Genomic DNA, 15,984 nt, shown 5'->3' with positions numbered 1-15,984 from the left:
CTGACGTGATAAACATGTGGGTGTAAGGGCTCTGCCAGCATCCGCAGGTGCGGTCCCGGAAGACGCCCCGCCCTCACGTTCCCCTTCTCTTGGTGCTGCATCTAGTCTCCACCGCGCAGCCAAGAAAGGACAATCACAGGCTGGCCCTCGACAGTCTCTAAGGCTGGCAGTTCCATTGTGTTTCTCTGCGTGCTTGATTTCAAACAGCCTGTGCAACGGGAAGGCTGCCACTCACAAGGGCCTCTGGCCCCCTCGTGGCCATTCTAGTGTTCTGTTCAAGCACGGAGAGAGGGTTGGAATCAGCTATCTGAGCAGGGTGCACATCTGGGATATGCAGCTGCCACTGCACCTCTAGTGGATGGCTCAGGCTGGCATGGGAGATCACGGCAGTGGAGATTATAGCTGACAACCAAAGAATAGGTTGGGCTCAAGGTATCTCTGTTCTTTATTTCCCCAATATCTCCTACAACTGGTTCCCTAGTCACTGGGGCCCAGTTACTATGGTAAAGGAGTAGGTAAGATCCCAGCACTTAAAAATGACAAATGCAAGTGTATGCACGTGTGCTATAAGCATTTGAGAGATTGGTGTGGAAAGGGCTTTGAGTTTGGAGTCAGTTGGCCTGATTCTGATTCTGCCACTTAACATGTAGCCTCAGGACAAATTATACAAAATATATAAATACTTTGAGTTCAATTTTCTTGCCCTTCACCCCCTGATGGGGTTGTTATGAGGATTTGATGAGATAATGTAGGGGATATCACTCTGTAAAATTTCAAACAATGTATTTTTTTTTTTTTTTTTTATTTCTATACAGGGTATTTGTTTGGGGTAGGAGCTTACAGACACTAGGCCATAAAGCCTAAGTTACATCCCTCAGCAGTCTGTTTTCACATGTTGGAGCAAGATGGCTGCTGACAGCTGTGAGGATTCAGGCTTCCTGGGTTCCTCCCTTCCAGGGCCTTGCTTCACTCTGGATTCAAGGTTCCTTTCTTCCCAGGGCTTGCTTCTTCCTGGATTCAGGGTTCTTCTCTTCCTGGGGCTTCCTTCTGTTTCCTCTGTGAGCTTACTTCCCAGGGCTCCAGCTTAAGGCTTCAGCATCAAACTCCAATATCAACACTCCAACTTCAGAAACCCTCAACTCTGTCCTTTGCCATGCCTTTTATCTGTGAGTCCCCACCCACCAAGTGGTGGGGACTGAATACCCTAATGACATGACCCAATCAAAGCTCTAATCATAACTTAATCATGCCCACATACAGACCAGACAACAAACTTCATCCAATATCTGTATTTGGAATTCATAACCATATCAAACTGCTCTATCATTGAATCTCACAAAGCAAGTAAAGGGCCTCATTAAGAGAAATCAAGGTTATAGGACCTAGGAAGTGCTCAGTTGAGGTCCGATTCAGGTTGGAAAAAAGACCATCGTAAACATTTCCCAAGACAAGCTGTAAGGCTTGTAGGGAACATAAGAGTAATATTGTAGAGTAGTATTTTAATAATCCTTAAGAGTGCAGGGGATTGATTGAAACAGTAGGTTAGTGGTTTCTTTTAGACTGTTCCAGTCCTAGCACAGAACCATGGGAGGCATACAGAAGCAAGGGTCCCCTTGGCTGCAGGTGTCCTGACAACTCCTGCCCTGCCTGTGTGCCTCTGAGCACACAGAAGCAGGTTCTCTTTCTAGTGTGTGAACTATGTCATTCCTTTCTCTTATCTCATAAAACCACAGAAAAAGGAATATGGGTCCCACAGTTGTGTCCTGCTTACACCCATGTGGCTGACAACATGAGTTAGAACAGAATCATCCAATTTGTTAGTTACTTGAACCCAAGGAGCAAATCATTTCTGTCATCATCCTTCCCACTGGGTTTACAGAGGGAGCGAAGAAATCCTGAAAATCACCCCTGCCATTTTCAGATTCTGAATCTTGCCCCCCAACACCGTAACTTTTACAGCCCTTGCTATGACCTGTCTGGCTGAAGATCTGCAGGCCTCTGGGTGAGCCCTCGTGGGGCGGAGAACAGGAAGGAGCAGGACTGACTCCAAGCCTTGGAACCTGAGCCCCCAGTGGAGGTGCTGCTGCTGTAGCAGCGGCCAGGGGGATGGAGAAGACCTTAAAGTGCCCCAGCAATTTGTTCTTTAATTTTATCTAAAATTCTGAGCTCCCTGTGTTTACACACCTCCAGTGACAGAGAGCTCACTCTTCCACTTGCCCACTTGCCTACTTTGGGCAAGCCCCTGGTATTAGTTTCCTACGAATGCTGTAACAAATGATCCCTACTTGGTGGTGTACAACAACAAATCTATTCTCTACAGTTCTAGAGGCCTGAAGCCCAAACTCGAGAGGTTGGCAGGGCCCATGCTCCCTTGGGAGGCTCTAGAGGAGAATCAGTCCCTTGCCTCTTCCAGCCTCCGGTGGCAGCTGACATCCCTTGGCTTGTGGCCACGTCACCTAGTCCTCCTGGGTTACATCTCCTTCTGCCTCCCTTTTATAAGGATACATGTGGTTGTATTTGGGGCCCAACCAAATATGTAACCCAGGCAAATGTGGTTGGGTATGACTGCCACGAGATCAAAGGACTTGACTGTTGTGGTGGACAGTGCTAGCCAGGGTGAGGTAAGCCTGGCACTCTCATGATGTGCTGCTGGTGAGAAAGTAATTTAGCAGTTTTATGGAAAGCATTAAACTTGCATATACTATTTTGACCTAATTTCTAATGCTAGGACTCTTTCCTATGAAAACAACCCAAAATGCAAAAATAATTTTATCTGTTAAGGTGTTCAACCCACTGCTGTTTATTTTAGTAAACATTTGGAAATAACATGTAGATTTCAAGGGGATAGCGTAATGATTAAGAGCAGGGACTTTCAGTTGGAGAGCACTGGCTTAGCTCAAATCCAGGCTCTGTCGCCAGAGTTGTGTGGCCTTTTGTAAAGTACTTAATCTCTCTGAGACTCAGTTTCCTTGTCTGTAAAATGTGGATAATAATAATAACAATCCTAACTCAGAGCATTCTTGTGAGGAATAAGTGAGATAATATACTTGCAAGTACTTAGTGTGGTGCCTGCCATAGTCAGTGCTCAATAAGCATCAACTATTATTATATAAACTATAACTGTGCTTTTTTCTGTATTGGTAAAATGAGTAATTCTACTTTTTCTTTATATTGTTCTTTGTTTTCCCAAATGTCTGATTATTTTGTATTCTTTGACAATAAGGAAAAGATCTCCATATTAAGAGATAGATCTATAATTCTAGAATATGCCAGGAGTGGAACTCCTTAGCTTAGGTTCCTTAGAGAGAGCCTGAGTGATCTGGAGAACACAATAAGTGTGCAGTCAGCATCTCCCACGGCACCCACCTTTCAAAAACTAGCCGTTGTAGTCTAAACTGTATTTTTTAAGCCACATGTCATGACTGTTCAGTGGACTGTGAAATTAATTTAGTGGATCTGACCAGCATTTTTACAAAACAGAACTAGAATAGAATAAAATAAAATAATATCACATAGTAAGATTAAGTATCAATTTGTAACATTTTTGCTTCAGTTGTTTGTGTGCATGTGTGTCCTGTGTCAGGACATAAAATATATTTCTTTTTGAGGGTCTCGGTCAGAAAAGTTTGAATCTGCTGATTCAGTGAAGCCCTCACTAAGGACGTTAGGTGGGAGGGCAAAGAGAGGAGGAATGCCTACATGTGGTTCTGATGGCCCTGCCGGCAAACTCCAGCCCCACTGAGTAGGCCGCCTTAATGCCGGAGCTGGGCGATGGCTTTTCAGTAAGTATTTCTCCCCGAGCTGGAATCAGGGAATGCAGGAAGGAATGTGTGCCGAAATCTGGATGTTGGGTTAATGAACATGTAACGGAGTGGGACAGTCGGCAGCTATTTCACCTCTGGCTTCTCCCTCTGGCATTGCAGCTGAGCTCCGTGGAAGCTGGAGGAGCCACAGCCTTCATCTATGCCAACTTTAGTGTGCCTGTGGTTAAGGTGAGTGGGGGCCTGCTCCCCAAGAGTGGTGGCTTTAAGAGGACAGCACACCCACCCTCACCTGTGCGCAGTCTGAGCTTGCAAGCTGATTCCTGGGAGGGGAAATAAAAAGAAGTCTTTCCTGATTCGGAAAGTCAAAGATAATCCCTCCATCTTCTTTACTACCATAGCAAGTTCTTCATACCTCTATCTTTATTTTATTTTCATTTCTATTACAAGTAGATAATTACCTGTCTTCCCTATTACAATAGAGCTCTTCAAAAGTAGGAACTCTGTTCAATTACCCTTTTATCCTCTACACCCTTCAGTCATTCATTCAGTGGACACCGAGGACCACAGGCACTGAGGGTACAGAGAAAAAAATAATCACTGTCCTTGTTTTCCGGTAATTCAGAGGTTAATAGGCAGTAATGATGTATTGTGATCAGAGCTATGAAAAAGATAGGCCCTAAGAAGGGGCAGTGGTAAGATGTTTGTTTAATGAATGAGTATTTCCCCAAGTTCTAGATCAATCAACCTCTATGGCAGCCCTTTCCTAATTCAGGAATAAAATGAAGATAAACAAATGAGGTAATGCCTGCAAAGCACTCAGCACAGTGCTTGGCACATCTGAAGATTCAGTAAATAAATTCTGGGCATCTGTGAATGCTCAGGGGTTGGGGGTCTCTTCCAGAAAGAGAAAGCAGAGGCTGCCAGTGCATCCTGGAAAGCTCTTCATTATATTGAGCTTTGTCTACTTCTAAAGACCAAGGTTAAAGCAAAGAAACAGCAACATATAGGGGTTAAAAAAGAACATACACGATGTGGAGTCAAAATACCTGGGATTGAGTTCCACCTTTGTTCCCTATCAGGTGTGCAACTTCAAATCCCTAGGACTCAACCTCCCGGCTGGTAAAATGGGGATTAAGATAATGCCCACCTCTGGGAGTGTTTAGGGAGGGCATCGTTCTGCGTTATGTTCTCAGTTATATGAGGACTATTTTGTTCCACCCTGTGCTTTTTGCTGGGTGTCATCTCCTCAGCGATTCAATGATACCCTGTTCTTATCTTTCTCTGTATTGCCCTGGACTGTTTTTTTGCCTGACTCTCCCTCTAGACTGAGCTCCCGAGAGCAGGGATTGGCAGTGATTTGTCTTTGCACCCCCAGGGCCTAGAGCAGAGGGGGTGCTCAGTAAATGACTTATGTGTGAATGAGTAAGCGGCTGCTTCTGCCATTTCGTGCCATTGTCTGTGTGATTGTCCCCAGTTTGCATGGAAAGTTCTCTTGTTTAATGACATGCATGCACTTGCCCCTAGCCCGTGCTTCCCAAGCCTGGGATTCTGGACTGAGCCCCTTTGCGGGGGGGGGCCTCTTCTTTTCAGAATGCGGCACTGTTTTGGTGGAACCTGCGCAGGAGTGGTGCAGGGGATGACGGCACTCTGCATGCGGCCTGTCCCGTTCTGGGGGGAGACAAGTGGGGTAAGGCCTGTCTCCCTGGGATAAGAAGGGGGAGGGGTAAAGGGAAGCGGCAGGTGGGTGGGGAACAGCAGAGCCTGTCCTGTCCCCAGCTTTGTTACTGTTCCGCTCCCTGGTGACGTGATCAGATTCTGTGCCAGTTACCCAAAACAGATGGGAGCCCCTAAAGGGCAAGAGTCATAATCACAGAGCAGGGGTCTAGAAAGGCTTGAGCCGTAGGCCTTAATTCCTGAACACAACTGAGGTAGGATTGGGGGCTAAGACCCCAACCCTTTACTCCCAGAACCGTCCAGCCATTCCTTCTACCATTTAGCAGCACCTCAGGAAGAGATGTCAAATAAGAGAGAAAAATAAGCGGCAGAAGTGTTTCCATCATATAGATGTCTAAGAACGCTTCCCTCTGAAGACAGAAAAAGAAGGTAGAAGAGGGACTCGTGCGGAGGTGGACACTGCCTGGAGTAGCCATCCCTTTTTCCTCTCCTTAATCTGGGGTGGCCCCATGGAGGAGGTGGGCGTTGAGGAGCTGGATGAATGAAGAAAGTGACCTTAGTTGCTATAGATTTGAAAACTGGTCTGTAACAGACAGGACCTGGCGGGCGTGTTCTGTGGGAGCTGTGTATCTCCACAGCAGGGCCAGCCTCGGGCGCACAAGGAGCCAGCCCGGGTTGCCGCGGTCTGCTCTGCTGAGCTCGCTCCTCCTTCCTCCCTGTTCCCTCCCAGTGGCCAACAAGTGGATCCACGAGTATGGACAGGAATTCCGCAGGCCCTGCGGCTCAGGCCCAGGGGACTAAACTGCTGGCTGAGAAAAGCTCGTGGAGTCCGACGGCGTTCCAGAGAAGCCATAAGCCAAAGGCGGCGTTGGAAGGCCGAGGAGAGCACAGCCTTCCCAGGGGGCCTTGTGGGCACGGGCTGCTCCTTGTACACGGGAGATGGAAAAGTCGGCTTTGCTGGGGAGCTCCTGAGCGTTCGCGTTTGTTTCTCGAGTCTTTAGAGTAGAAGGGACTCTACAAAGGAGGGGATGATGGAGCTGGGAGAGACGTTCCCGGGACACAGTTGCTCGCTGTTGGGAATGGACGTATCGGCAGTGTCTGAGGCTCGGCCCGTGGGTTCTGCTCCTTGAACGTTGATTGCAGGGGCTGGCAGGGGCCACGTCGCTGACGCCTGCTGCGGCCGCGCAGGAGGTCTCCACCTCGGGAGCGAACCGCGTGGGAGCCGTTCATCATAGGGCGGTTTTTAAGTCCAGCCATTAAATATGTTTACACATCACTTCTCATAACTGAACTTTATAATGTGGAGCCACTGCCCTCTCGCTACCTTCTAGACACTGACATTCTAATTCCTCAGAATTCCGTGCTGGCTGCCCTCAGCCTCGTCCCGCTTCCCGGGCACGTGCATTTGCTCCTCCTCCAGACCTTCCCGCCAGCCCTTCTCACTCCCTGTCAGCTCCGTGTCACTTCAGTGGCCCTCTCTGACATCCCTCCCTGGTTCCAGCCACTTTCTTCTACATTAACCTTTTATCTTCATGACACAGATCTCAGCTCAAAATTACTTTATTCATTTGTCTAAGTAAGGCCAGTTGTCTTCCCTGGCACCCTCAGGGTGAGTGTTTAAGATTCTACTATACTTTGTAAATGCCCCGATTATAGCTCATACTGCACAGGATTTCAATATTTATTTGTCTGGCTGTTCCCACTAGACTCTGAGCTCCTTATTCCCCTTGCTATCCCCAGAAAAAGATTTGGTTCCAAATAAGTCAGAGCTCAAGCAAGTAGTTAAGGTCAGTGAGAAAAGAGGCATCGTTTGAGCTGTGCTTTGGAGGACAGGTAGAATTTTTATAGGCAGAGTCTAATGAAGGCAAGTGTTTCCCAGCAGAGCCAGCACAAGCTACGGCTACAGTGATGAGTGAGTCTAATATTTGAGCACTTGTGCAAAGAGAACATTCCAGGCCACTTGGCTCTGGTTCCTGCACAGGGATAGGAGTGTGGGCCTTGCTCACAAAGAAGCCACACAGGTGAAGGCCGGCCCCTTGGGGTGCTCGGCGGCCAGGCTGCCCCCGCCCCTCCCCTCCGTGCACGGCGGGGTTGCAGCTGCCCCCGCTGCGCCCCCCAGGAAAGCGCCCCGACGCTCACCTCCAGCTTCCTCCAGAACCTCTGTGGGCGCCCAGCCGCGGCCCGGGGAGGGTTTTGGAAATCCTCCTACTAAATCACTGACACACATTCACAGCCTGCCTTCTCCAGCTTCAGAGGAACAGTCCTGAGACAGAAAGCTCCTGTGGGGGGGAGACGGCGCCCCTTCCTCTCGGCTGCCGCGCTGGGTGCCGCGCTGGGTGCCGCGCTGGGTGGGGCCGCTCAGCACTGCAGGGCTGAGCTACTGACGCTGGCTACGCGTGACAGGCTCCGATTTCAGGGCTTCCGTGTGTCCTACTTAATCCTCATCCCCACCCCGTGAGGTTGGGACGATTCTGTTCCCCCTTTCACAGCTAGGGAAGCAGGGTCAGAGAGTGAGATGACTGTCCCCAGGTCCCGTCTCCTCACCTTGGGCTCTTAACCACTACTCCACAAGGTCTGAGATGTGGCAGTGATGGAACATCTTGACCAGCTCCCTGAGACCCCAGCGCTGTCTGGCCGCAAATGAAGCAACCACTGCCTAATGAGCATCCCCTGAGGCCAGGGCCTGGGCTCAGCCGGGGCCGCGGGGACACCTCCGGAAGTGCAGGGAGCTGATGGCCACAGGGGGAGGAGACAGGAAGAGTCCAGAACGTCTGGTCAGCATGATGTAAACATGTCACATGTAACGAGTTGAATCGCCATTGGCGCTGTGATCAGAGGAAGGAGGGTCTTGGTGGTTTGGGATAGTTGGGAAAGTCCCATTCGTTTATGGCTGTCACGTTGACGAGGTGCCTGTTTGCAGCCAGGCACCTGTTGGCACCTGGATGGAGAGAACTAGAGGCTGACCCAGCCCTCCAGGATCTCGGGGGCTAGAAACGGAGACAGACCCCCAAGCCCTCACAAAACGCGAGTGCAGATGCGAGCAGAGGCTTCGTGGGGAAGGAGGGACACCACCAAGTCTCGATGGCAGGGAGGACCCGTGAGGCTCAGGAGGAGAGAGAGGGCCGTGCAGGCAGGGGATGCCTGCCCTAGGGCTGTAGGAAAAGTTAAGCACCTTACTGTGGGGGCAGCAGGCTCGTTTTCAAAACTAACCCTCCTTCTCTTGAACCTCACCTTCCCGGGGAGCGGGTGTTATGGAAAGGGAGGTCCAGAGAGGGTGGTGCCACAGGAAAGCAGGAGCGGGGCCTGCTCTTCCGTCTCACTCCTGTGCAGCTTCCGGCTGGTCATGGCACCTTCGTCAGGATAGCGTTCCCTCAGATTTCAGAGGTCTGAAGCTTTCAAAGCCGGGCCCTTCCCCTACACCTCAGCTAGAGAGTGGAAAGTCCTAATCTTTTATATTTACACTAGTCTTCATGCCCTCTGATGGGTCCTGCTGGAAAGCAATGTGGCCTTGGGGCTCTAATAGTGTTTTAGCGGGTAAATAGCTAATTCTAAATGGGACTCACTCTGGCTTGGGGCACTGATTGTTGACAGTTTCGATTTTCTTTCTTGCACAGTTCTGCAGTTTTTTCTAACAACCTTGTCCAACCCGGGCTCCTGGAATTGTACTATATGTCACTCGCACCTCATCCCGGGTGATATACTCTTTACAATCATGCCTATTAGCATTATCAAGAGTAACCGTATGCTGACCAGTTACGGCATGCACTGTGTGAAGAACTAAGTATATTTGTCTCCTTTAATCCTTACAATGAGATGGATACCATCAACCCCCCTTCGTCCATGAGGGAAACAGACCTGCAGAAAGTGTAACTTGCCTGATTTTACACAGCTACCGAGTGGGAGAGGCCAGTTTCACATCCAGGTCTGTCTCTGAAGATCTACTGTCTGCAATATATGTTATTTTGCCTTAATTTCTTTGCTCCCATTGGCAATAATATCTTTTGGAACCAACAATTTCGGGGGGGAATCTCCAGCATTTTCCCAGGCATTGAGAAGCTCTATCCACTGTGCCTCTGGGCCTCATGGCCAAGAGTCTTGTCAGATGTAGATATTTGTTAAATGCACGAATGAATGAGCTCAATTCCACAAACGAAGGGCGTACCTGTTGTGTGACCAGCCCCGTGCCAGGCGCTCCACGGGGCTCCAAGAGAATGAGGAGGATGCCCTGTGTTCTCAAGGCCAAATCAGCACACGCCTGAATATGAAGGCAGAGAATGGGATACAGCCAAGTGGAAAGCTGTGTGGCTCTCCCCCTAAGGATCACGGGAACTGGGAGAAGAGGGAGAGCCTTATGGCTGGAGTGGGCACCACAACCGAGCCCCAGGAACACAATGGAAAGCGAAATTTGTGCCAGTGGATACCGTCCCCGCCCCCCCCCCCCCCATTCTGTCTCCCTTTCACGCACAAGGGAGCAGGGAAAGCTGTCTGGAAGGAGCAAGTGAAAGGGCACTGACTCTGGGGGACGTTTGTCTTGCGAAGCCAAGAGCAGTACAGACTGCCCTTTCACAGAACCACTCAAAGACTCCCCTGTTTGGGGGCCTTGGCTGCTCAAGTGGGAGAAGCCAGAGAAGTCACTTGTACAGGAGAGGTCCTGGGGTGGGGAGGGGGGGCGTTTGCCTGCAGGGTCCAGTATCCTCAGAAAAACTGAAAGGAGGAAACAAACTTTGTGCCTGCTCTTTGCCAGCTACTTTTTCTATCTTATTACATTCACAACAATTACCGTCCTCTTTTGCCAAGGAGGAATGTAAGGGTCAGAGAAAAGACATGCCTAAGCTCACACAGCTGTGGCGGGGCAGAGCTGACCCAAGGGAGGGCTTCCTTCTACCAGCTCCTTCGAACCTTTCTCTCTGGACTCTTCTTCCTCACACTCTCCTCACCCTTAGGTGGTAGAGCCCATATCTTTCCCTTCATCCTCTCTGTCCCTCCCCATCCCTCTTTTATTCTCTTTCTTGGTCACTGGACCCCTCCATCCCATGGGTGTATCTGCCTTTGAAATGAATGGGTGACCCGGTGAAATCCAGGATTATCTCACAGAAATGAGGGGCTGAGGGTGGATTCTAGGTGCCGGGATACCTGGGTGGTAAGTCTTTTTGCCTCAGGGTCTACCTCTCCAGCAGGGCTCAGGTGGGTCTCCACTGGTCACTACCATCTCTTCCTCCTTTAAAGTTTGGTCTCACATTTTAAGTTAGGTGACCATCGTGCCTCCTGCTCGTCAGTTCATTGCCTTATAGGGCTGGGAGGGCAGGAGTTACTTTCCCTGGCCCAGAAAGGTAGAGTGACTGGTTCACGGTTACACAGTATGCCAGTGTCAGCACTGAGGCAAGAAGCTTGTGTTGCTTTCCAAGCTCCGTAGATGCAACTCAGGACAGGAGCACAGGGCACAAATGAGGGACCCAGCTCTTGGTGGTGATTTACCTGGACAGAGTGCATACATGGTCTTTCATTCATTCATTCAGCTAGGTATGACCGATGCCACCTCTGTGCCAGGCCCTTCCTGGGCCTGGGGACACTGGGATGAATCTGATCCTGTTCAGCCCTTGCAGATCTTCCAGACCAGAGAAGAAAACTCCCACATGACAGTATCAAGTGAGTAGAGGAACATACAGAAGGTTACATGAGTTCTGAAGGCCTGTGATTCCCGTTCCTGTGTGACGGGATGCACAGGTGACATTTGATTTGGGCCTTGAAGGATAAGGAGGAGGTTCAGGTGAGTGTGTTTATATCTGTGTTAGAGAGGTGTGGGAGCTTAGCTCCCTAACTTACAGGTGTATAAGGAGTCCTTAGATTAATGCTGCTTAGCCTTTTTTTCTTTTGGAAAAAATCTAAAACTCTCTTAAGTCCTGGAAGTTCAGATGTATCACTCTAGGAGAAAAGGTTTGTCTACTTTCTCTAATCCATTTTAAGAAAACAGATTCTTTTCATGTACCAAATAAAAAAATATACATGGTGCTTTTTAAAACTTTACTTGAAAAACAAACCAAAAAACTATACCTGGACCCCTGGGGTGGGTACCCAACCTAGTAACTCCCACAATATTATGCAGACTCTAGGGGTCTGGACTCTCTGTCGTTAACTCTCTTGCAAAAAAAAGGATCTAAGAATTGTCAGGAGACTTGCCCCGGAGGAGCCGGGGCATGCTGCCGCCTCTGCACAGCCAGTCCTTTCCAGCCGCGCTGCTGAGCCTGCGAGCCCGCCGGCGTCTGGGACCAGAGACCTCCGTCCTGTCCCCAGACCCTCCGGCTCTGCTGTGGACAAAGCCGAGGCCCTAGGCCAGCCGCACCAACCCCCAGTCCTCCCGACTCTGCAGCCCTTGGTGGTGGTCTAAGAAGGTTGCCCACCCGCTGTCTCTCCACAGCTGGCTGTCCTGAGTGCGAAAATCAGAGGACATCCCCAGGCCCGAGGAGGGTTTACAGTCCTGGGCAGCAGCCGTGCAGGCCACAAATGCACAGCAACCCCAACAAGAGGGGGTGGGAAGGGGAAGCCAATGGGCCTGGGATCTAACCAGGCCTCTGCCTTAGTTTCCCCTCCCTTTTGGGATTCCCGGCGTGAAGGCACCCCAGCATTTGCTGTCTTTCGCCTTCTCTACTGCAGGAAGCACACGTTTACTGTACTTCATATGCTTGGGTCTCATCTAACTCTCATGACACCTGGTGGATTAAGGACTATCAGCCCATTTTTGGGATGAGAAACCTGACGTTCTGGGAAAAAAAAGTATTTTGCCAGAGGTCACAGTTCACAAGTGGTTAAACTGAGTTTGGAGCTTGTGAATCCTGTTGCCAGGCCCCAGCATTCTTCTGGACGCACACCTGCCTCACCCCTCACCCCTTCCCTGGTCTGCTTTGGGAGTGAAAAAACCTGTGCTGGTCTGGAGTCAGGGGGCCTGAGGTCTAGTCCAGATTGTGCCACGATGTGGCCTTGGGCAAGTGACCCTCCTCAGAGCTTCCATTTCCTCACCTGTAGGCTAGCTCTGCCAACCTGTCTGCCCTACCCGCTCCTCCAGGGGCGTTGTGAGGGCGCGAGAGGATGTGAGTGGGCTTTATAAATGGTACCTCCCATAGGTGTCGGTTATTCTAAGTTTAAATTTGATTAGTCATCAGATATGTGGCACCATTATTGATCATCAACAAAGATCATTCTCCCCCATCGCTCAGTTAACTATTCACTACTCCCTCCATCCACCTGGAAGTGGCAGGCCAGCCACTTTGCTGGTCTAAGGTTCCAAAGTTTTTGCCTGGCTATGGGCTGGGGTTTTCTAGCAAACTGCTGAGACAGGAAGCCAGCTCGAGGAAAAAGGGAGCCTCTTGAGTTTACATAACTTTCTGAGCCCTGGTTCCAGACTGACAATGTGTTGATTCTGGCTGCAAATGGGGTGGCCAGCTGGGGCAGAAGAGTTGGCTCAAAAATTACAGGCAAAACACTTCCTGCAAGGAGGACTGTTGACTGTCTTTTGCTTTCTTTCTCTGCTCCTGTTTTAGGGTCTCGTTTTGTCCTTATTAAAGTTTTGACCTTTTAACTCTCTCCCTCCAGTTCTGATGGCAGGGACCTGAATGCAATGTAGAGGGTCCTTGGCCCCTTACTCTCCAAATTAGCTTTTGTCTTGTTTATTCCACCTCCAAAATGCCGAGTTTGTCCACTTCTCTCATCCCTGTAGCCGGGCCTCCTTAAGTATGCCCTCGTCTTTTACCTGAACAACTGCCCCCTTGCTATCTCCCTGCCTCTAGCCTCGTGCTCACCAATGCTTCTACCAGGGTTACCAGTGTGACTTCCTGTGAAAAAAAAAAACCATACCTGATCTTGTCATATATCTGCCCGGAAACTTCTGACAACTCCCTATCCTTGCCACTCAAGGCCTTTATGTCCTGACTTCTGCCCGCCTCTCCGGGCTCATCTCCTTTCACAGTCATACTCGTCATGCTAATCTTCTGCCAGTCCTCAGACTAGCTTTCAAGTTTCCAGGGTTTTTCTCTGCCATTCCTTCCACCTGAATGTATTTCCTTTCCTTCTCCACCTCCATCTCATGATACTTCAAGGCTCAGTTCAAACGTCATCTCTTTCACGAAACCTTCCCTCACCTGTTTCCCCTGCCCCTTTTATATGTGAGCACTTTCTATAATTATCTTTAGACTACAAGCTCATTTTAAGGCCTCTTTATTCATCTCTATTGCCAAAGTCCATTGAGTCAGAATAGGTGATCACATTTGCTTAATCAGCAAATAAATGTTCCTAATAATATGTAAAGGTCTATTGCCGAAGTCCATTGAGTCAGAATAGGTGATCACATTTGCTTAATCAGCAAATAAATGTTCCTAATAATATGTAAAGGTGAGACTAGCACTCAAGAGTCATACCCAGATTCTCCCATAACTTTGAGTGCTCTCAATCTCAAGATTCAACTCCCACCCAACCCAATCCCAAACAGATGTCTACCCCTAAATGTCTTCCTTCCTCTTTGGGGAAGGAGTTCCCCTTGGAGATTCTTTTGTGTGTGTAACGGAATGGCCTTTGGTTTGATCTAAACATGTTCCTTCTAGGTCCTGGGTCTTCTCCTTTCTTTCTTTTCTGAGTATGACTTTCAGGATCCACAAGGACATTGTTGAGTCTTTTGTCTATAACCACTTGCCTCTATCTCCACTCCACTTGGGCCAGCTTGCCTTCACTAGGAAGTCCTGGGAATTGAACCCTGGACCTCCCATATGGTAGATGGGAGCCCAATCACTTGAGCCACATCTGCTTCCCCTGGGCAAGTGATTTTACATCTCTGAGCATCAATGTCCTTCTCTTTAAATTGGAGATAAAGCTATACCTCATAAAAATACAAAGTTTTAAAGGAGATTAAGTGCCTAGCACAGTACCTAACACAAAGCTCAGTGAACCTATCATTCACTCCAGCCTCCATCCATCAGGCCTGAAGTTGCCTCATTTCCCTGGTCATCATCCTCTTGCTCTTTATTCCTAGGAACAGGGACCAAAAATGCCCTCTGTCCAGGGTCTCCTGCATCATCCAGGAGTCAATGCAGCAACCACCTAGGTTTGAGTCCCCACACTGCCACTTTAGAGCTATATGAATTTGGACCTGTTTACCTTTAAAAGGAACATAATGCCACCTACCTCACAGGGCTGCTGTGAGGAATTAAACGAGATGTGTGTAAAGTAAGTGACCTCAAATTTGGTAACTCTTAAGACTTGTCAGGTGATGAGCACCATTGAAAACCAGGCATGTGATCATGCTGCCCCCACGTGGACAAAAGGGCACATAGCACAGCAAAGGCACCCCAAGGGCTCAGCGAGAGGTCAGATCACACCAGAGGGACAGCATGCGTTACCCTGAAATATTTAGTGAACATCTAAATCATAACTTCTCAAAGGCCAATGTCCTTGTAAAATGCAGATCAGATTGACTCAGGTCTGGGGTGGGGTCGAGGTTCTCCAACTCTAACGAGCTTTCAGGTGATCCTGATGCTGTGACACAACAGCAACTGTTTAAGGGCCTCCATGTGCCAGAGTTGGTTACAACTTATGTGGTCCTCAAGACCCTGCGAGGTTTGATATCCCCGTTTCCCAGATGAGGAAACTGTAGCACAGAGATAAGGTAACTTGTTAATTGCACAGCCAGTACGGGTGGGCCTGGGGTTCTAGTTTAGACAGCCTGGCTCCAAAGACTACGAGGAAGACTGACAGGTGTGGATGATGACCAAGGGAGGAAAGGGTGAGGTGGGAAATCAGCAAGGGTGATCGAGGTGGATGATGAGGCCTAAGCTAGGGCAGAAACTGGATGGAGAAGAGGGGAGAGGGAATGGGCAGGATTTGGTGGGAGACTGGGTATAGCATGAGTAGTCTGGCTCCTGGTCAAAATCCTATGTGTGCCTTTTCTCAGGCCCAATCACAGGCAATTACGAAGGCTTTATCTGCCAGCTCCTGGGGGACAGGTGCCCTTCCCGCACGTGGCTTTTGTGCTCAGTCAGTGCAGTGCAGTCTCTGAAGGGAGCTGCAGCCAGGTGCTCAGGCCTGCTGGTCAGCTGTGTTCTTACTTATCTGTATCCCTGGCCCAGGTACTGCCGTTCAGAGGCCTTTCCCAGCACCCTCTGCTGAGATTTCACGGGGATATGGGGAGAGCCTTAAAGACGCTTTTCTCTGCTCTTAGCACTCGGTACTTTTCTACTCCTAGCCCTTCCCTCTCTACCTCTCCCTGGCCCCCAGGTCCGTACCACAGCAGGAGCCTTTTGTTGAGGGCTGTGATGATCCTCACATCTGCACTGACCCATCCAACCCTCACCTGAAAAATGGAACCTTGGGAGAGCCAGCCCTGTCTTCTTGTTCACGCTGGTGCAGTGACTAAAGGCTTGACTATTAAGAATTTCACTTTGGCTTGGTACCTCAATAGACTCTTTGGACGCCAGACAGCTCAGCAATCAGCTCATCTCTAGACATAGGGGAAACTCTGAGAATCTGGTTTGGACAGCTGTAGAGATGGCAGCATCTACCATTT

At 49.4% G+C, this 15,984-nt stretch overlaps 1 protein-coding gene across 2 annotated transcripts in view; it reads left to right on the top strand.

Annotated features, from left to right (window-relative positions):
• P4HA3 (prolyl 4-hydroxylase subunit alpha 3) overlaps positions 1-11,446 on the top strand; it is a 53,937-nt gene extending 42,491 nt beyond the window's left edge. For both annotated transcript variants that reach the window (XM_004482650.4, XM_058305941.2), the window contains exons 11-13: positions 3,924-3,992; positions 5,355-5,451; positions 6,169-11,446. In XM_004482650.4, the coding sequence (XP_004482707.1) occupies positions 3,924-3,992; positions 5,355-5,451; positions 6,169-6,239 (237 nt within the window). In that variant the 3' untranslated portion in view covers positions 6,240-11,446. The remainder of the gene's footprint in view (positions 1-3,923; positions 3,993-5,354; positions 5,452-6,168) is intronic.
• Positions 11,447-15,984: the final 4,538 nt, after the last annotated feature.

Source organism: Dasypus novemcinctus, chromosome 10 (genome assembly GCF_030445035.2).
Source record: "Dasypus novemcinctus isolate mDasNov1 chromosome 10, mDasNov1.1.hap2, whole genome shotgun sequence".
NCBI classification, from domain to species: Eukaryota; Metazoa; Chordata; class Mammalia; order Cingulata; family Dasypodidae; genus Dasypus; species Dasypus novemcinctus.
The sequence above is the reverse complement of the archived record's forward strand: the minus strand, read 5'-3'. Positions and strand labels throughout refer to the sequence as shown.